Genomic DNA, 20,120 nt, shown 5'->3' on the forward strand with positions numbered 1-20,120 from the left:
GATATTTCCCTCCAGGTGACATTACTCACCTGGAGGGGGACCTTTGGGGGTGTAGGTGATATTTGCTACATGAGGCAAGCAAAGATGGGAGAAAAATTTAAAGTGTCATTATATGAAACATACAATGTCATTTCTGTGAGACTGCCAGCTTAGAAGACACATGCATACTATAAGATAATTCTACAACATTGTTTTAAACACAAATGAGTACATTTCAGCTGAGTTACTATAATCTGTTTCAAGTTGGAGTGTGATGACCAGCACAGAAATTTTAAATTTGAGACTTGAAGTCACTGTACCCCCTGCTCAGGTTAGAATGTATTGAGACAGAGCCAGTGACCCCGACTCAGGCTGGCATGTAAGTGAAACAGAGAAAGTCACTGTCTGGTGCTCTAACTGGAATGTAGAGTCCCCTTTGCCTTATGTTCATGTAGATCCTGAACAGATGTGGTTTTATTGTTCTGTTAAGCAGCAACACCCTCTCTGCTGTGGGCAACATCCTGCTGAAATTGAAAAGGTTCCATCCTGGCTTCCTGTGGCTGGGCTAGACTCGGAGGGTGCACCCAGACATCCTGCCCTTCATGGTTGGAGGTATGTGTGCAATTTGGATCTGATGAGTACTGCTTTAGAGCCATACTCCAATATCTTAGGCATGAGATGATACATTCAGCTCATGATACATTTCACAAAATGGGGTTCATGATAAGAAATTATCATGAAATGATATTACTTGAGAAATAATGCAGATAGGAAAACAGAAATATAGCATAATTGAACAGGTTTCTTTTGTTTATTCATATATCAAACCCCTAGCTCTGCCAATAACTTGATATACCACAGGTTTGTGTGCCATATAGCTTTTAAAAATTGATCAATAACGTGCTGAGCTTAAGGTTAGCTACTTAACGACATAAAGTAAAAAGAGGGACCAAACTGATCAAGTTTTGCTGATTGTATTAAAGCGCCAGCTAAAATAATACCTTGCTTGTTATGATACTACTGCTATAGTAAGGATCCTAACACAGGGCCACCAAACATTTCCTTGTTTTGCGATTCTGTGAAATTTGATATCATGATATTTCACCTCATGCTGATTAACACCCTTTTTCCACAGTGACCTGTAACCAAGGTGGCATGACTGGCTTCCAGAGCTACAACACATGATATTACACCCAATGCTGGCATGTGCCCAGACAGAGATAACTGCATGAACTTTGACTGACGTACAAGACTTAGGTTGTCATGTAAAAACTAGATCTCACATGACTTCTTTCTACCTCTGATAGCTATGGTCAGTGATAGAATTGTGATCCTTTTTACCTTCAGTGTATCTCCTCACTTTGTAATGCCAGCACTGAAGGAAATTATGGAGTCACACTGATTTCTGACTCCAACTATAGCCAGGTTGTTTGTACGTAGGCCAGGACCTGTAATACTAGTACGATAACTGACAATGGGTCATCACAAAAAGACTTTAAACCAACACTGAACCTGAACTAAGTGAGTTATTGCCATTTCTACAGAGGAAAATGGGTATCAAAGACTGTCAGCCCCCCAGACCCAGGACTAAATCACACAGGGGTACAAGGTGATATGTAGTCAGGTATTACTAAGTCCTTCATCAGGGAGAATCAGGATGGCACAGTGTGGCACACGAGCCCTGATAAAAACTGGTAGAGTTTTGAGGGGTTTCTGAAAGGTTGCTGAAGGACTCTACATGCATTGTGGGTGTCTCCGTGCAGTTGCTTAATGGAGCAGTTTTGGGGTCTGTGGCAGAGGTGTCCTACAGAGTGAGAGTCCCCTGGAAGATGGTAACAGCACGTCCGGCGATGTCCACTCTGCCATCACCCCTTATCGTCAGTTCCAGCTCTCCACCCCGACTGGAGCACTGGTAGGCTGGAACAAAATGAATGAGGCAATTATGCATTTCAGGAATATACTATAACTAGGGCCCTCAGTTTTTTCGACTGTGATCTGTGTGGATTTTAATCATTATTGTGTAGTCGCAGATAGCATCATACAAAGATTTTGAATTGTATTTCGATAATCTGTCTGCATTTGTGTCTGACAGTGTGACCTGTATGTTAAAGGAATATAATAACATCCTCCGAGTGTTGTTTCCAAATTCAGCTTGACTTGCAATACTCACATAGTGGCATTTACAAGTAGTATAGGCAATTAATTGCCCCAAAGTTAACACTATCCCAGCATTAAAATGTGCCACACAGAACATCTACGGAACACAGTCACCTCCCCAAATAAAACTACCCCCAGAACTTTGGGGGTAAACTAGATGGGGCTCTTGACATTCTGCTGTAGAGTACCATTCAGAGTACACCAGTTTTATCCCAGCAAAGTGTCCATGCAAATTAATGTAAAACTAAACCCCATGGTATTGACTGAGCACAGGACTTTGTGGAAGGACAAAGGATTGGAGAAACAGCTCTCATTAACTGTTGTACTTTGCAAGAGTATAGTTGACTTGATGATTTAAAAGTCATGATAAAAAGAATCCTTGACATTTGAACTGTGTACATGACATTCACCATTTCCATGTTATTCAGGCACTACCAGTTTTTGTTTACTTCACATATGCCTACTGAGTGTATTTATTTTTTAAATATTTTTGTAGTGCACTCCTCAACATGTGTCTGTACAACATTTCACATGTCAGCACTGTCATTGGTTCTATGTAGTTCTTTGTGCTTAATTAGAGGTAATTAATTCATCAATTCAGATGATTGGGGAGATGCAGTCAGGTAATTGTTTTCAAACTGGCTTGAAAAAAGCTGGTTAAGCTGGAAAAGTTGAGAAAAACTGAGGGCACTAACTATAACACTTTGTTTAACTCTAAGCAGAACAAGAAAACCTTAATATTCTTACCCAGCATCTTCTGCTTCCCCAGTTTCTCAGACCAATACCCAGCAAGCACAGTGTGTGCGGAGCCTACAGGGTGAAAAGAGCAACAATCTGGAAGCTGATTTCTTATCAAAACTGTTAATCAACAGTGGTCCCCTTTCTCCAACCTACATAAAATTGTTTAACAGTGACAACAGCCCTCATTCAACCTCTAACTGCTTCCTCAGTGGGGGTCTGAAATACCAGCAAGGCCAATATTGCTCACCGGTCACTGGGTCCTCTGGGATACCATTCCAGGGGGCAAAGTACCGGGAGAAGAAATCGTATCCAGGCTGGGCAGTGGGTGCACCTTTCACTGTGACAATGACACCCTTCACCTTTCCACTGCTCTCAGTCTTCAGCTGCTGGGCAGCATCCGGCTTTAGGGACGTCAGCGCAGACCTGAAACCCGACAGCAAGGCTGAATGAGGGGGCGACAGGACTCACAAAGAGCCTCTGCTCTACACCCTCCCTCGTTACAGCAGACACTCTTATCCAAAGCAACTTAGGTTACAATTTTTGCATATTATCCATTCATACTGCTAGATAATTACAGCGGCAGTTCTGGGTTAAGTACCTTGCCCAAGCGAATCGCAGCAGTGTCCAGGTGGGGAATCAAAACAGAAACCTTTCAGTTATGAGCCCTGCACCTTACCATTATGCTACACTACTGCCCCAGAGCACACACATTCAGAGCATTCAGCCCACAGCTCAGTCAGCAAAGACTGGATGGCAACATTTAGCATGTGATTTAAGGTAGGAAGAGAGTCCTAACGTAGGATCTCAGGATCAGTACAGGTGGCTCCATGACATGGCAATTGAAATATTCATTTATTAATCAGTTTATGTCAGCTTCTTTCAGATTTTATTAAATACTAGAGTGCTGCTTTGGCAAGGTACTTAACCCATAATTGCCTCTGTAAATATCCAGCTGTATAAATGTGTAACTTGTATAAATCTACTAAGAAAATAAAAACAATGTTAATTTACTATCCAAAGAAAGGGTAGGCTCAACAGCATCTTGCATTTTATTTTTATGCATTGGTAGGTGAAGCCAGTTAAATACTAGTTTAGTTCCATCTGGTCTTGGTTGAAGTATGATTTCATGCTTTTTCTCATTTGAAATTCCCCTTTAGGAATCCCCCCTTTCTGGAATCAATCAGACCTTGTGCAGTCCTCTCATACACTCATACCAAGACGACTGTTTTTCACATTGCTAATCGCCCAGTGCACAATAGTGCTAAGCACCTATTGAGGGATGAGTGTAGCTTCACTGACATCATCTGAGTAACCTGCAGGTGCCTGATGAGTTGCAAGGTGCCCGAGAGCTGTGAGGTGAGCAGCTCCTGCTGACATACCCTCCCCCCAATCCCAATTTGTTGTGGGCTCCCAGGCATCATTGACTGAAGACACAGCTGGGATTTATCCTGCACCGTAGGGCTCAACTTGCACAGTGGGTGTCTTAATCACTGAGCCTCTCAGGAGCCACAGCTTGAAGTATGATTAACCTTAACAGAATGAGGGCACTACTGTAGCCCAGGATGGGTATCTCTTTGTCCTTTGCTGTATCTGAAAGCTCTTATTTTAAATCCAGGCTCTTTAAATGTTATGTTAAACATACAAATGCTGAAAAGTATTACAGACCCTGCAAAATGTTTTGAGTCAGGTGCTAAACATGATGGTTAATTCAGAATATTAACTGAAAACCACCAAAATCAGAGCCAAAGACAAGCCCTTGGTAAGGCTGAAAAGGGGCAAAGCTAGATAAATCAGGAATATTTTACACTATAATACTGTTTATTTTTCAGTTGTACATTGTCCGGTTTGTCACAGGTGTCACAGGTGTGAATCTTCAGGTTAGCGGGGAACCTGGAGCAGTGCTTGTGGCTTCAGTTATAGCTGTTCATGAGGTGAGCGTCTGCTGTTACCTGTCACAGCTGTCACCCAAACACACCAGCAGCTTCTTGGTCACAGCGGAGTAATGCACATCCTGAATGGACAAATCCCCAACTGTAGCCTGCAGGAATACGTAACACAGTAGCAGAAACCTGGACAAAATGATGAGCCTAGTTTGGCAGAATGGTCTGTTGTTGTCATTAAATTTATGTTTTATGTTCACACACTCAGTCTTGTAGACACACCCCCTTTTGAGTCTAATTAAGCCTCAATAAAAATGCAAACCCAACGTACAAAAAAATCAATTTCACATATTGGAATGAATCCCAATCTGAATGTCAATAGATGCACTTTCACATCCTAAATAATATCACCAATAATCTGTGTACCCAGATTACAAAATACAATCAGTTAATTGGGTCTGTTTATTATCCATATTTTTATAAATTATTCAGGGCCATGTATAATGTATGTGGTTATTACAACAGTTAATGGAATTTTGAATTATAGAGAAAGAATGTGTTTTTTTTTTCAGCTCACTTACTTTAATGAGATCTTTTACTTCAATTGGGTCCTGTTGAGGTAAAACAGTTCATTTTAATTTAGTGTGAATCAATACTGTCTTTTTCGGTCAAATGAACATTTTGCAACGTGTAGACATTACTCTTAGGTCTTGTCTTCAGTATTAAAAAGATCCATTTACAATGTTGTAGATAGAGCAGTGTTGGTACATTTCATTATAATATGATTATTAGAACCTCCAGGAAGGCTGTAAGCATCTTAAATTTGAAGTAAAGAGGAGCTGTGGGGCCAACTGTACCAGTGCAACAGGTTTATGAAGAGGGAAGTCCATTACAATGGATTGCCCACAAAGCCTAACATTTAGCTCTCCACTCAGTGTTTCAAAAACCAGGGTTGGGTTGATGTTTTCTATCAAAGGAAAAGAGAAACAACAGAAACGTGTGATTATGATACTTCAAAAATCATGGCTTTTCATATATATGCAGTATATATATTGTTATATTTTACACTTAGAAAGCTGTGTATGGTAGGTTGTGGTGAGCTGAGCCATCACTAGACATTTGTCTTCTGTATGCAGCCTATATTATATGCTGAGCTATCACTGACAGCTGTGTTTGAATGTAGGCCTAGGTAATACACATTTAGAGGTGAAATGCTTGTAATGTAAAACTCTTACTTTTCTTGTAAAATAAAACTGCTGCCGAAGCAAGAGTGGCATGTCCACACAGAGGGACCTCATTGGTCGGAGTGAACCAACGCAAACCAAAACGGGACCCTACCGGAGAAAAAAAAAAAAGAGTATAAGAAAAGTTCAGCGCTGGTCCTTGTTGAACTCTATGGCCTTTGATGGCTTTGCAATGTGACTTTTAGTCAAGTCATTTGGACTCCAGGAAAAAAAACGCCTTTCACGTCAGCCCTCCCACCCCACAAATGAAAAGGGCGTCTGTATGACGGGGTTGTAGCTCTTGCTTAGCGCAGCTTTACGTGAAGCATTTAAGGGCATGAAATGGGCCGAGTGCGCATTTGATTGATTTTTCCCTTTCACGTGATCTTGATCTAGCCGGAACACAAGACGTTAACTGAGACGGTAACAGTCTCGGCTCTACGCCCAATGACAAGAGCTTCGGCTCCTCACCACCTGCAGACATAGTTGGCTATAGTTGCCTACTCGACAGAACTAGAGATCTTTGCAAATCAGTCTGAACAAACAGCGGGGTTGGAGTTTGTAAGAGAAATGGAACCTACAGCCATCTGTTTCCCAGAGTAGCCTATATTTCACCACCGAATAACAGATTTGTTAGAGAATTATACATTGTATTCTGTTCAAATATATTTTTGTGTCCACCTCACCATGAAAAGCGTCTCACAGCTCCATAATAAGTGTATTACCTGACGTGAAGTCATCCGTTGGATTCAGTCTCATGATAAACGCTGTTTCTGACAAGTTCATCTCCGCAGCAATTTTCTGGTACAGCTCATCCCGCAAAGCCTAAATGTGTTCAAAACAAGTATTTTTTGTTACGATTCAGAGACCAATGACATAGGAGTTACAATAAAACCATTTATGTCCTCAAAACGTTTACCAAAGATCGTTTTATCGTTTAGAGCTCCATTACAAGTTTGCATTGACATTCAAGACTGGCAATCTGAGTTACATTTCAACATGTACTTGTGACACACTGTAAGACGGCTGCAGACGTCCCTCAAATAACTCTTACACTTGGTAGAAGACAAACCGCAGCAGGGTTGCCTTTGAAAGGCTGATTGGTAAAAGCGTCAACCGTGAATATTGAGAGCTCCATGGATTTTTAGGTAACGCTTTTTTTTCTATAAAGGTAGGTCTTCGTACTGATACAGACTACCACGTTTTTGATAATTCTTCTCTCGCCAAGAATACCCTCAATGGACTTTAAACTATTGCTGAAACGCCCAGATTTAAAGGGACGGTGTCCTAAATATGATAACGTTAACTGCTGTAACCTCTGGATGCTTTGTGAGTTCACCACCCGTCTCCCTATAGAGTTCATGTGTCTGTGGGCTATAGGCTATACCTAAATGAGGTATGGCCAGCCAACCTGGAACTCGGTACATGGCTCACCTGCCAAATGCGTGCGTGGTTGCGTGTGTGTGAGAGAGAGAGATAAAGAGTATGTAATTTAATTTCACAATTTCAACTGTGACTGGATAAAAACAGGAATTCGTATATATACATTAATAATCCACGTTTTTGCACTTAAATAAAGCACAGAAATCAGTGTGCTTGCTCAGACTCAAAAACCTTATCAAAGCGTATTCAAAAGAGAATGAATACAATTTTACTTGCCACTCAGCATTAGTTTACATTAATAAAATCGGCTATCTAACTTCAACACAAATAAAATGGTTGTGCAGCATTTTAAGGTTTCGTGCTAGGATACAGTCCAGAGTTTTGTGGTCGAACATCTCGCGAGATTGTCCAATGAGCTATCGCTTTCTACCTGGGGTGGATTGGTGTTTGGAGACGGTGAGAAACTACCCATCTCTTTATTTACATTTTAAATTAGACCCAAATTTACAGAAGGCACGTGTGGAGTAATTACATGCCGTTCAGTATGAGCCACTCGAATTTAGTTTTCCGTAACGAAATGGGAGTGTTGCTCTTCAGGCCTAGCTGGTTGTTGGTACGAACATAGCAGTGACATCGCAGCTAGCTGGCTGGGCAGCTACCCAACTGCCTTAGCCAGAGCATAGCATTGGCGGCGTGTCGGTAAATCCAGGAGGCTAGCTACCTTGCTAACAATGTTTAACGGTAACAGTAACTTTAAAATGGCTAAACTAAGTTAACTGCCTATATAGCTGGTTATTAATTTTGTAGCCACATTTTCAAGACGATGCTTCACACTGGGTCAAGTAACCAGCAACATTTCAGTTGGCTGGGTAGCCACCTAAGAGATATCGTGATGATCTACCAGTAGCTAACTAGCTGTGTGTTTTGTTATCAGTAGCTATGACTACGGACAGGAATCGAATATTTAGCGCGCTAGCTTCCTAGCTAACGTTAGCATTCTGCGTAACATTAGCGCTTAAACTAGCTAGTTTACGTTGTCTAATATACCTAGTAAATATTAGTCAGTTCAACATGTCAGTGTTAATGGTCCTGGGTAGCTGGCTTGCTGGTTTGCTTGCCATAATGAGACTGGGCAGGTGTGGCATCCCCTTATAAATGTCAGTAGCTATAATAGCTGGCCACATGTTCACCTTCGGTCTCCGGTGAGCCTTGCTCCTGTCGGTCACACAACTGTGTTGTAGAGGTCGATTCGCACTCAGAGCAAATGCGAGCAGTGACATAAGCGCAGTAGTTAGCCACATAGCTAGCTAGCTACCAACCGCCAGTTAGCTGGCTAGATACATTTCTGGAAAATAACTTTGGCCTCGGCTTGCCAGTGTAACAATGAAAAAGGGAATAAAACTATTTTACATTTAATCAACATTAGACTAGACAAATAATCGGAAAGTTAGCTATTGGCTCAGTTGTGTAACCTAACATGTAACGTTAGTGTCCAAAGGGGTATTTTAACGATTTAGGCAGGGAAATTCAGTTTAAATTTCAATTTTTTCAAGTGTTATCTCGTTGGTTAATGCATTTGCATTAATGCAGTTGGAAATGACGCGCCAACAAAATGATTCACTGCCTTTGTATCCCCCAATCACAATTAGTTAACAAAATGAGAGTACTATGGAACAAAATAATAAACCTTTACCACATGGATAACTGCTTCCTTGTTTCCCCGATAGCCGTGCCGACGTGGGGGACATGTCTCTTAGCGATGAGGGCTTTGTGGTGCGGATTCGGGGCTTGCCTTGGTCCTGCACACAGGAAGAGGTGGCAAGCTTTTTCTCAGGTGGGATTCCCCTTTTCGTGCACCTTCATCAGCTGATCGGTTTGAATGAGACATTGGATTTGTGCTTTAACCTGTGTTGCACGACTGTTAAACAGTCAGAACTTTGATCCATGAAAATGGTGATAATATTTGTGAAACAAGTAATACATGCAGTTTAATGTCCTGCCTTGTCATGATATGAACAGATGTGTCTTGCAAAGCTGTATTAGTCTGTGTGGGGGGGGGATATTTAATATTAAATGGCCTGTCCTTCATTCCCTGCAGATTGTGACATTGTGGGGGGTGTGAATGGAGTGTGCTTTACCTTCTCCAAAGAAGGCAGGCCCAGTGGAGAGGCGTTTGTGGAGCTGAAATCTGCAGATGACTTCAAGAACGCCATTGCCAAGGATCGTAAATACATGGGGCATCGGTACATTGAAGGTGAAAGTGCTATTACACTACAGTCCCTTGCTATACTGGTTTATGAATGGATATTTAATAAGGATCAGGGATACTTCATAAGGGTGTCTGTAAGAGCAGTTTTAGTGTGGCAGTATGGGAGGCATAAGCTTACTGGGTTGCTGTGGTTATGACTCTTTTACTCTGAGACCTCTACTACCTAGGTACCTGCCATATTTTAATGTAACATGCTAACATTACATTACTTTGTTGTCTTTAGCAGATGCTTTTACCCATAAAGACTTACATCAGTTGCGGTTTTTATCCATTTATACAGCTGGATATGTACTGAGGCAGTTGTGGGTTAATTGCCTTGTAACAGCAGTGTCCCTGCACGAAATGAAACCGGCAGCCTTTTGGTTATGAGTCCTATTCCTTACCGCTGCACCACACTACTAACCTAAGAGCTATCTGGAAATACCCAACCTATATGTCACGCGTGTCTACGTGGCTGCAAAAGCAAATGCATTTGAGGACACATCTAGATAATGTGTGCCTGCTCTTGCTTGTTCAAGGGTGTTATCTTATTTTTATTTTGTCGCAAATAAACTGTTTGGTGCTCCCAGTGTAGTAGTGGTTGTTACTGATATGACTTGTTGCATGAAGAATAAAACAAAAAAAAAATCAGTGCAATGGATACAAGCAGTTAACAGGTTAATTTGTGGAACAAACAAAAAACAAAAGGGCAAACCGTTCACCACAAATCCACCAACTCCTGAGACAACAGAGGAAACAGATGTTATTTCAATGCCTTTTTTATTTCTGCTCTTTTTCCCCTGGTAGCTAGCTACAATCAGCTATAATCTTAATGCTTCCCTGCATTTGCCAGATGTGTCGTCCCCCCCCCCCCCCCCGCGCTGCAGTGGCGGTTAACCCACAGTACGATGGTTTGCTTACTGCCTTTTCATCCTCACAGGAAGGTCTACCTGACGCACAATGCCAAAAGTAGTGACGGGTGTTGGTGAGGGGAGTAGTGTTGTGGTTCTTCTGTGCTAGGACAAGGGAGCATATCAATAACTCAAAGAAGGAAAATAGTGGTACTGATAAATGAGCACCGTCTTAATGATACCTCCCTTAATATTTAAAGAGCTTGTCTTATACAAACCAGATGTCATCACATTCAAAACACTGGTGGATGGTCATACCAGCAACCACTGCAGTACATTTACATTATTGGCATTTAGCAGACGCTCTTTTCCAGAGCGACTTACATCAGTTACAGGTTTTTACAATGTTCTCCATTTGTACAGCCGGATATTTACTGAGGCAACTGTGGGTTTTAGTACCTTGCCTAAGGGTACAGCAGCAGCGCACCTGTGGGGAATCGAACCGGCAACCTTTCAGTTACGAGTCCTGCTCCTTAACCGCTACACTGCTGCAACACCCCCAGCTTCCTGTTGCAGAGGAAAGTTTTGATTGAAATTTGTTCCCATTCTCCCCCCAGTGTTCAAGTCGAACCGCAGCGAGATGGACTGGGTTTTGAAGCGTAGCGGTCCTACTGACTACGACAACTGCAGCGGCTGCATGCTGCGCCTCAGGGGCCTGCCGTTCGGCTGCAGTAAGGAGGAGATAGTGCAGTTCTTCGCAGGTACACGCTCCGCTGGTTTTCCCGCACACACACAGCACCTGAGCCTCTCCCTGGCTAGCCTGAAAGTGAATACAACTGTTCTGTGCGCCGTGTCCTCAGTGGGAAGAACCCCTTCATTTTGTAGCTGTTGACTGTTGTGAGTTGTCAGTTTTAAACAAGAAGACAAGGTACCTAACAGAGCTAATGAACATGAAGTTACACTTGCTGACAATGGTACAACTGCATTAATGAGTTTGTGATGAATCTAATGACATCATGAGGCAGATCGCTCCTACATGCTGCCACCTTCCATCTGTGGATGTTGTTACAGTGCAGAAAATGTGGTGGCTTTTACTGCATCCCAGAAGCTTCTGTCCTGAAGCTGGTTTGATGTGAAGTTACGGATTTGTGTAATGGCTATTAATACAACATTCATCACTTTAATAAATCAATAGGCTACATTTTGAAAGTAAACTCAAAATGCTTTCTCTAAGATTTTTTTTTTTTTTAGAACGGTGGCTGTAAAAGCCACAACATCTTCTGCTGCACAGCTGCTTTCTGTGTCTGTCCCTGTTGTGGCGAAATACAAGTCAGTATGAAAAATATGCTATATGTTCATGAATGAAATGATGAATATTTTCTTCTTTACAATCAGGACAATTTAAAATAATGCAGGGAACTGTCAAGTTGAAATAGCTAAGTGGTGTGGGGTGTTCTTGAAGTTTCTTTTTTTTTTTTTTTTTTGCTGTAGATGGGAATGTCACAGCTTTTTAACATGTCTCCCCTTGGGTTAAAGGGTTGAAAATCGTGCCAAATGGGATAACATTGCCGATGGACTACCAGGGGAGGAGCACAGGGGAAGCCTTCGTGCAGTTTGCCTCAAAGGAGATAGCAGAAAAAGCACTGGGGAAACACAAGGAAAGGATAGGGCACAGGTGGGGACGAGAGACTGGGCTGGGAATTAATGCTATCACTAATGCGGGGTGGGGGGTCATGCATCTTTCCTCTCAAGTCAAAGATGATATGATCATAAAACCACCGTTTCAAAGACTGTTCACATTTTTTGAACATGGGCATATATCTGAGCTTCTCATGTAGTTTACTGTTCTGTGGGAAAGAGGAGTTTAGCACTGCAGAAGTGAGACAGGGCTGTGTGTTCGAAGTGCTGCTGTCCTGGGGCCTTCTGTTGAGTGGGAGAGAAGCCTGTGAAAAGCGCGTGTCCCACATTGTACTCTGATACAAAGCTGTATGATCAAATCAGCGCCTTCCACGTCTTAAAGTGTCTATCCAGCGTCAACTGCTCAACCTTATCTCTTCCACACACCTGTAGTTTGGATTAAATAATTCACTTATTTGGAAAAAAAAGCAGCTAGAAAAATATGAAAATTTTTTTAATGAAGTTAATTTTAATCTGATCATTTGGATGTTGCCATGTGATGTGTGTGGGGAAACTTTGGGGAGTTTCCTCTCGGTGGTAGCAGCATGCAGAGATAGTTATTTTAATCTTACTCTTCTGTGAAAGAAAGCAGCTTCACATTTACAGCTAACTAGCCTACCTGACACCCTTAACAAGAGCTACCTAACTGAGCTACTACGTAATTAGATGGCAATCATGTTTTGTTTGTTTTAGTATTTTGTGAATGTTTTCCTCCCCTTCTCAACCTTTTTGGAATTGCCAGTTGTGCTACATTAAGCTCACAACACCCCCTATGCCTGTGAAAGAGCCCTGAAGCGTGACGGAAGCAATCCTCCGACACACTCACATGTGGGCAGCGGATGTTTTCCGCTCTGTGGGTCCCACAGGACACTACAGTGGAGCAACCACCAGCATCCTGTGTGGCGCGCAGGTGCCTCGTTAGCCGCTGGGGGTTGCCATGGTGGCAGGGGGAGGGGGATCCCGGCTGATGGGGCCCGTTCTGTCCCCGTGGAGCAAGGCCAGTTGTGTTCTGCTTCTGCAGACTCAGACTCAAACCCGGATCTTGGCTGTAGGGCTCCTAATAAGCTCCTAACTGAGACAAGGGCATTAGTGTTAGATTTTTCATATTTCTGCAAAAGATGAGGCGTTTTGATGAGACTTTTATTATCGAAGAATTTCACCCTGCTGTAGAATTGGCTAACCTGATGAGCTGAACAGAGTCAGTATGTTTTTTTTAAAACCCCTGTATGGCATTCTGGGATTCATTCAGAATAGAAATGGTTAAGCTGATGTCAGTCAGTGTAGTTAGGGTACATGATATGCTGAATTTTTATAGTGGATTTTAAAGTGTAATGAGGAATGAAAATAAAATTATGGATGGATGTGTCTGGGCTAAAGAAGTCTGGCACTGATATGGTGAATTACAGAAAGCAAAAGGATTATTTTGATTTGTAAAATAGGCACATAAGGCAAACATTTCTAACATTTGTTAACATTTGTTAAGTTATGTTACTGTATGTGGACTGCAACTTCTTTCCTTCAGTCACCTTTAACCCAGATTTTAGAAGGCTAGTGGTGGTTACTGGATAGCTAGTTTGTATTAAAGGAGGAGGAAAAAAATGGATTGAATTTGCCTGGATGTATGTCACACCAGATGTCCAGAGCAGACGTGAACACACATTCTACTGTTCACACCCAGCTCTTTTTGCAGCTTTGCATCCTAGCTGGATCCGTCTCAAGTGCCTCAGGGAAAATATCCAAACAAAACAATAAAATTAAAGAGTGGAGTGAGCCAATGAATTTGATGCCTTTTTTTTAGCTCCCCTTATTTCACGTTTATTTGCATTTTATAAAGATCCCCCATATTCACGTTATGACACCAAAATGAGTTTTTCCTGTGTCGCCTTCCTTTGTTACCGTTTCTGCCTTGCTTTGCTTTGCTGGAAGTGCTTGACTGAATATGGAACCAATGCAGTAAGGTTAGGCTGTCGCAGAGCATCGTTAATCAGACCCACCCAAAGCAGACAGTGAAACAGGAAGATAAACTTAGGACACGTTTTCCAATGGACAGAGGTTATATGGTTTTCCTGACAGATTATAACTGAAGCTTTATTAATATGGCTTGAAAAACTCAACACGCTGTTTGTCTTATTTCTCCTTACTCTTATTCCACCAGTTTCGTCTGAAACCCACTAAGCTCTTAACTGCCATAAATGTAACTGCCACAGTGATTTATAATTTACATATTCTGTCGCTAACTGCCACCAGCATAAAAGGGATTTTTTAGTCAAAATATCGTATTTCACTAGGTGTAAAATCCTTCCACAGTACAATGTATCGTGTCACATGGATTCCTGGAGGCTACAAAGGCCTACATAATTGCTAGCTAGGTTGCTAACTGTCCAATTACACATTTTCTTTGAGTATGGATACGGCACAATCACTAAATTAGCTGAAGCACTTAATTATCACTTTTCCCTGTTGGGGGATTGGTGTTGTATCCAGGAGCAAGGTAGTTAATACAGAATTTGTGTTTCTGTATTCTTGCTAGCTGCAGTCTGTGTCCTACAATGTCAGCTTGGAAAAAATGGCTAATAACTGAAAGTTAACAAATATAACATTCAGGGGCAATTCTAATGTTCACAACAGAGGGGAAAGAAAAGCACTTAATCAGGCGTCATTGAGATTTTAGGTAATCGGCATTTAGCAGTTTGTTCTGCATGGCTGTCTAATTTACTGTTGCTATGGGTAATTGAATCTGAGCTTGTAGCCAAGGGGGCATGGGTGGATCTCTCAGAAAATAAGGTGAACCATAGACCCCGCTGATGGTGGCACAGTCTGTGATTAGAAATGCAGAGCTGACAAAATGCAACATGTATTCTGCACCATGGAATACAGATGGAATAGAAATGGATAGCTTCCAAACACGTAAGCCCACCAGAGTTAAATCTGTCTTTGTAAGTACGTCTCACCAATAAATGAGTTAACTATCCAATGAGAGGTATGATTGCACTTACCTATCTGATGAATATGCATAGCCCAGGTGCAGTCCAGGCCTATCTGTAAGGCTCTTCTTCAGGCAAATCATAGTCCCAGTCATCTCTCTCCTCACTGTTGGCAAATTAGTCAGCCTGGGGCACTGGAATATTAATGAAATTACTCAACCTATTGTAACTGATTATTCAGGGAATTACTCAGTTTGTAATATAATTGTGGCAATTAGATTATTGCACAAAAGGGTTTCTAGTCTTCTACCACATAGATTCTTGCTCAAAGGCAAGAACAAAGAGTACAAAGAGCCTACAGACTTCTGGCCTGCTTGCGTTCATCTTATGATAATGCCTTTTTGGTTCCCACTTGAATCTGTGAGTAGAGATCTTCCAGATAGATGGCTGAAAATCCTCTTGTATGAATGGCTCTTCTTCATTCTAGGACAGAGTTTGGTGTCATCTTGGCAGATTATTGACCTGATAGTGTCACAGACAGACAGACAGACAGACAGACACACACACACACACACACATACATAAGTGCATGGATAGACATATACACATACACATTCACTTGCCTGAGCCTTGCTATCTGTATCTGTATCTGTATCTGTGTGCCTGGCCTTTTTGAGGCATGAGATATGAGATCAAATGGGCTAGATTAAAAATTGTGCCTGTTCTGAAGCTTGCAACTGTAGATATTTCAGTATTAAAAAAAAAAAAATCAGTGAAATCAAGAGCCTAATGATGTAACTAACTTGACAGTAGAAGAAACAAAGTCTTTGTGTACCATAAATGACCTTGTTTCTGAACAATCATTTTAACAACTTCCTTCACTTACAGTATTTTTTTAGGATGTATAAATTTCCAACTAACAGAAAGACTGAGAGGTAAAGCTGCTGACTATGAATAGTTGAGTATTGAGTTAAGAGTATTGACCGATAGGGCTCACTATCGAGCTAAGTACCTAAATAGCTGAGTAGGATCATGGCAACTTTTTTTAATGCTTAAGGTTGAGCTATAGTGAGGCCGTATCGGTATACCACCATATGCAACCCGTCACTATGTTAAGTCTTAATAATTTCACATGCCTGATAAATAAAGTAATGACATAATTAACCCAGGGTTTGCTCAGGTCCAGTAGCAGAAGGGTCATGTGAATGCCCTGTATGTCTGCTCCCCCTAAGACAAGCAAATAATGATAATACGCCACTGTTCTGAATAATCACAAGTGGCTATGAAATGGCCAGTTCAAAATGTTAAAAAATGTACACAAATGATTCTATAGCTGTCTGTAACACTGGGAACATATTAAGGTTGTATCAATCTCTTGCTGGATAGACACTTTAAGAAGACTAACAGATTGTGCCATATAGTCATAACTGGCAAAATGCGCTGAAGCAGTCATCTTAGCTCATTACTTACGCCCAGCAAAATTACAAAGCCAGCCATCTTTTTTGGAAAGTGTCCCAAGAGTATCCATCATCTTTGAAAGCCTCTTTTTTTGTTCTGGTCTATTTTATGAATTTGCACACATGTAACGTATCTACGTACAGTTTTTGTCGTTGTCCTCTAAAGTGCTCCTCATAGCTGCAGTACCAACACGTCTTCTGGTTTATTTTACCCATCATTCCTTTGCATGTGAACCCTCGCAGGTACATTGAAATATTTAAGAGCAGCAGGAATGAAATTCGGGCCTACTACGAGCTTCCTCGGAGGGCGATGGGACAGCGCCCAGGTCCGTATGACAGACCCATGATGGGTCGAGGCGGGTTCTTTGGCCCTGGACCGGGAAGAGGGGGCGCTCTTTTGGACCAGATGCGCAGTGGAGGAGGCTACAGCGGGGGTATGTTTTGGTTTTATGAAAATAATAAACTTGGAAAAGAAATGATAAATTCTGTATATTTTGCAGAGAGGCTGCAATTCTCTGAGGCTCGTTTGTATGTGTAAACTTTGTAGTGACTTGGAACACCTGCCCAAGTATTTGGTAATCCTTAATGGCTGTACCACTAAGACTTTAAATGATTATGCAGTGAAATAGGATATTTTTCATTCAAGACTGGCAGCCTGTGCTTTAGTTTATATTCATTCTGCATGAGAGGGTGTCCATTGTGATGCTGTTGTAAAGTAAAGTAAGTGCTGCTGTATAAGACAGAACTCAGCTTTTATAACATTAGACACATAATGCTGAACATTAGAAATGGGTTAACCAACTACATGCTTAATATTTTCAATGGCAGCCTGTAATGGAGGAATGTGCCATATGTATTGGGCTGGGGTTTTGCATGTTAGAAGAATGGTGCAAGATGTTCAATGCATATATCCTAGGTCAGGGATCTAGATCCTAGTCAAATTCTGTGTATTCTGTAAAAGCGTAACTGAAGCATGTTTAGGGTGCAGTTAGGCATTGGGATGTGTCTAGTCATGTGTTATAGATGAGATTTCATTTGATTTTTCTAATGAAATGTAATGTATTTTCTCAAGGCTATGGTGGCTTTGACAACTACAACGGCTTCAACAATTACTGTTTCGGTAACGGTATGTTTGAAGACAGGATGAGGGGCGACCGTGGACGAGGTAAGAGCCGCTAGCCCTGTTTGGTTGACACGGTGATCCTGGTGTTGAGCTGGCCGTCCTGACTGTGGTGTCTCTGTTGTCCGTCCAGGTGTGGGCGGGCACAGCTACAGCAGTGCGGGAGAGACAGGCTCTGGCTTCCACAGCGGCCATTTTGTGCACATGAGGGGACTGCCCTTCCGTGCCACCGAGGCAGACATCGCCAACGTGAGATCATCTTCCCTCTACAATTCACACTGCAGTTCAGTCTTCAGTCACACACTAGCAGTTAACATCTCAGTATCTGAGAGCTCTTCAGTTTTATTTCGTGTAAAGTTGAATCATCATTTATCAATGCAGAAATATGTTGTGCAATTCCTGAATCTCTTTCCGACATTCCCAGATTCTTAGTGAAGCTTGTTTGGCTTCAGTGCATTTCATCTGTCTGTCCTTCAGTGTGATGCATGTGCTTTTATTTTTGTTTGTTCACAGTTTTTCTCCCCACTGAACCCGGTTCGGGTCCATATTGACGTTGGACCCAACGGGAAGTCCACAGGAGAGGCAGACGTAGAGTTCGGGTCTCATGAAGACGCAGTGTCCGCCATGTCCAAGGACAAAAACCACATGCGTAAGCTAACTTTACGTTCCCTGCGGTGTGTCACTCCTGTGGTGTTACAGTTACAGAGTCTCATTACGACAAGCTTCAAATGGGCTTTGATATATGAGATGTCCTTGGATAATAAAGAGCCAGTTTTCAGTTACATGTTTTATTAAATACACATGTCCCTAACATATGTCGTGCTTTTTTTTTTTCTTTCAGAGCACCGTTACATTGAGCTCTTTCTGAACTCAACAGCCAGTGGCGGATCTGACATGGGTCAGTATGACTCCCTCTCCCGTGAGATGTCTCCGGTCTATCTGCTGCCAGGTTAACAGTTAGCAGTAGAAGGTTCAGTAACCTCTTTGTAATGCTGAATTTTCCTCAGGAGCTGGTTATTGAATAATGAGTAAATTATTTGGTTCTCCTGCCTCTTTGATGTCACATGTCAAACATCAAGGTAAATAAAATATGAAGATGTTATACAATTTAATCCGGGTCTTCAGTGATGTCATAAAGTCCAACTCCATTGTGGATGGCTGACAGCATTTATCACAGTGCAGTGCCCTGTTAGCTAGCTAACAGGTCTGCTCTTGTATTATATACAGCTAATGGCTAGTGTGCTACATAGCATGTTAAGCAGACACAGTGCTATTGTATTGTGCTGAGGTGCAGCAAATCCACATATTTATATTTTAAGGTCACCGCAATGCAAAAGATAAACGTAATTCTGAATGTAACATAAAAACCGTAAAACCTGTACCGTTACAAATTGCAATACGCCGCACTGAGTGCTTGCTGATGAAGCCTCAGCCTATGAAAACTGGAATCTATTAAAATGTCTGAAGTATCAAAAACAGTACTGATTTATTGTTATGGTGATTTGAAATCTTCTCCACTAATACTGTGTTGTCTTTTGGCCGCAACATATGTATGTATAAAATGTCTATAATCATGTTTAAAATTGAAGGGTCCCCCTAATGTCTTGCCACTTGTAATGTTTGAAGATTTTTACATTATCCAAACAAGCAGCGTGTATTTGATTAGATAAACATCACCAGTAACATCAGGCATCAGTTACATAATTTAAATTTACACAAATTCCGATTTTGCTTCAAGCACACTTTAAAGGCTCCTACAATTAGATTTGAGCATCTTAACAAATTTGAGACCTGAATAATTGTTTTCCAATTCCTTTCAGGCCGTGGTGGTGGTTTTTATGGCAACTCCGGAGGCATGGGTTCCAGAGGGAGCAGCCTTAGAGGAGTGTTTTAATGGAGAGGAGCAGAACCCCACGTTTAAAAATGGTAGATCGTTTTTTTTTTTTTTTTTTGTATTTGGGGATGTTTTTCATATGTTCATATAAATTGTACTTAGAAGATTTTCCGGTCTGAAAGAGTGGAAATAAAATATATTTGAGATGGTGCATAGGTTAACCAGCTATTGTACATTTTGCTTATTAAATTTTATATTAATCTTTGTTGTCTGAGTCTCATCACTTCAGCCATGTCGTTTTATACGCAGATTATAAATTGTATTATATGCAGATTATAAACTGTGGACACACTTTCCTGTGTGTGCTAGTGGGATGCTGGTTGGTCATGTTTCAACCCCATTCAAATATAAATGAAGATCATTATTTGGTGGCATCAGTCTGCCTTCTATAGAGGCTTAGAGTTAAATGCCAAACACAAAACCCAACTACTAAAGGAAACTATCTTTATAAGCCTGTGGTACCTCTCTCAGTGATTAGTGACAGTGTTTACGGTCAGCAGACACAGCCTCCTGTGTAGGCCAGCCATAGCAAAACTGTTAGGCTGAGGATGGTTGGAGTAAGAAAGATCATTACAACACTGTCAGA

The 20,120-nt window shown here is 41.5% G+C and overlaps 2 protein-coding genes across 2 annotated transcripts; one reads left to right on the top strand and one right to left on the bottom strand.

Moving 5' to 3' along the window:
• Positions 1-1,137: 1,137 nt before the first annotated feature.
• On the bottom strand, positions 1,138-7,169 carry LOC118790183 (phenazine biosynthesis-like domain-containing protein 1). Its single transcript, XM_036547049.1, has 9 exons — positions 7,035-7,169; positions 6,706-6,805; positions 5,993-6,091; positions 5,615-5,724; positions 5,339-5,368; positions 4,827-4,915; positions 3,125-3,300; positions 2,884-2,946; positions 1,138-1,896 (listed from the first exon to the last, which is right to left on the bottom strand). The coding sequence occupies exons 1-9, from the start codon at positions 7,116-7,118 to the stop codon at positions 1,784-1,786; spliced, it is 864 nt and encodes a 287-aa protein (XP_036402942.1). The 5' UTR covers positions 7,119-7,169; the 3' UTR covers positions 1,138-1,783.
• A 609-nt stretch (positions 7,170-7,778) lies between these two features.
• Positions 7,779-19,851, top strand: hnrnph3 (heterogeneous nuclear ribonucleoprotein H3 (2H9)). Its single transcript, XM_036547484.1, has 11 exons — positions 7,779-7,819; positions 9,091-9,197; positions 9,462-9,617; positions 11,080-11,223; positions 11,999-12,137; positions 16,764-16,954; positions 17,593-17,685; positions 17,774-17,889; positions 18,154-18,289; positions 18,482-18,538; positions 19,461-19,851. Exons 2-11 carry the CDS (start codon positions 9,110-9,112, stop codon positions 19,532-19,534), a joined length of 1,194 nt encoding a protein of 397 aa, XP_036403377.1. The 5' UTR covers positions 7,779-7,819; positions 9,091-9,109; the 3' UTR covers positions 19,535-19,851.
• The last annotated feature ends 269 nt before the right edge of the window (positions 19,852-20,120 follow it).

This window comes from Megalops cyprinoides, chromosome 15, assembly GCF_013368585.1.
Source record: "Megalops cyprinoides isolate fMegCyp1 chromosome 15, fMegCyp1.pri, whole genome shotgun sequence".
Lineage (NCBI taxonomy): Eukaryota > Metazoa > Chordata > Actinopteri > Elopiformes > Megalopidae > Megalops > Megalops cyprinoides.

What these genes read in the sequence shown, in the direction of transcription:
- LOC118790183 (XM_036547049.1), bottom strand. Translation starts at nt 7,118, where the DNA reads ATGGAGCTCTCAATATTCACGGTTGACGCTTTTACCAATCAGCCTTTC. An exon ending in AGTTTTATTTTACAAGAAAA is followed by an intron (nt 5,725 to 5,992) that starts GTAAGAGTTTTA and finishes TTCCTTTGATAG; the next exon opens with AAAACATCAACCCAACCCTG. An exon ending in TTGGGTGACAGCTGTGACAG is followed by an intron (nt 3,301 to 4,826) that starts GTAACAGCAGAC and finishes GTCGGGTTTCAG; the next exon opens with GTCTGCGCTGACGTCCCTAA.
- hnrnph3 (XM_036547484.1), top strand. Translation starts at nt 9,110, where the DNA reads ATGTCTCTTAGCGATGAGGGCTTTGTGGTGCGGATTCGGGGCTTGCCT. An exon ending in GGTGGCAAGCTTTTTCTCAG is followed by an intron (nt 9,198 to 9,461) that starts GTGGGATTCCCC and finishes CATTCCCTGCAG; the next exon opens with ATTGTGACATTGTGGGGGGT. An exon ending in CAAGGACAAAAACCACATGC is followed by an intron (nt 18,290 to 18,481) that starts GTAAGCTAACTT and finishes TTTTTCTTTCAG; the next exon opens with AGCACCGTTACATTGAGCTC.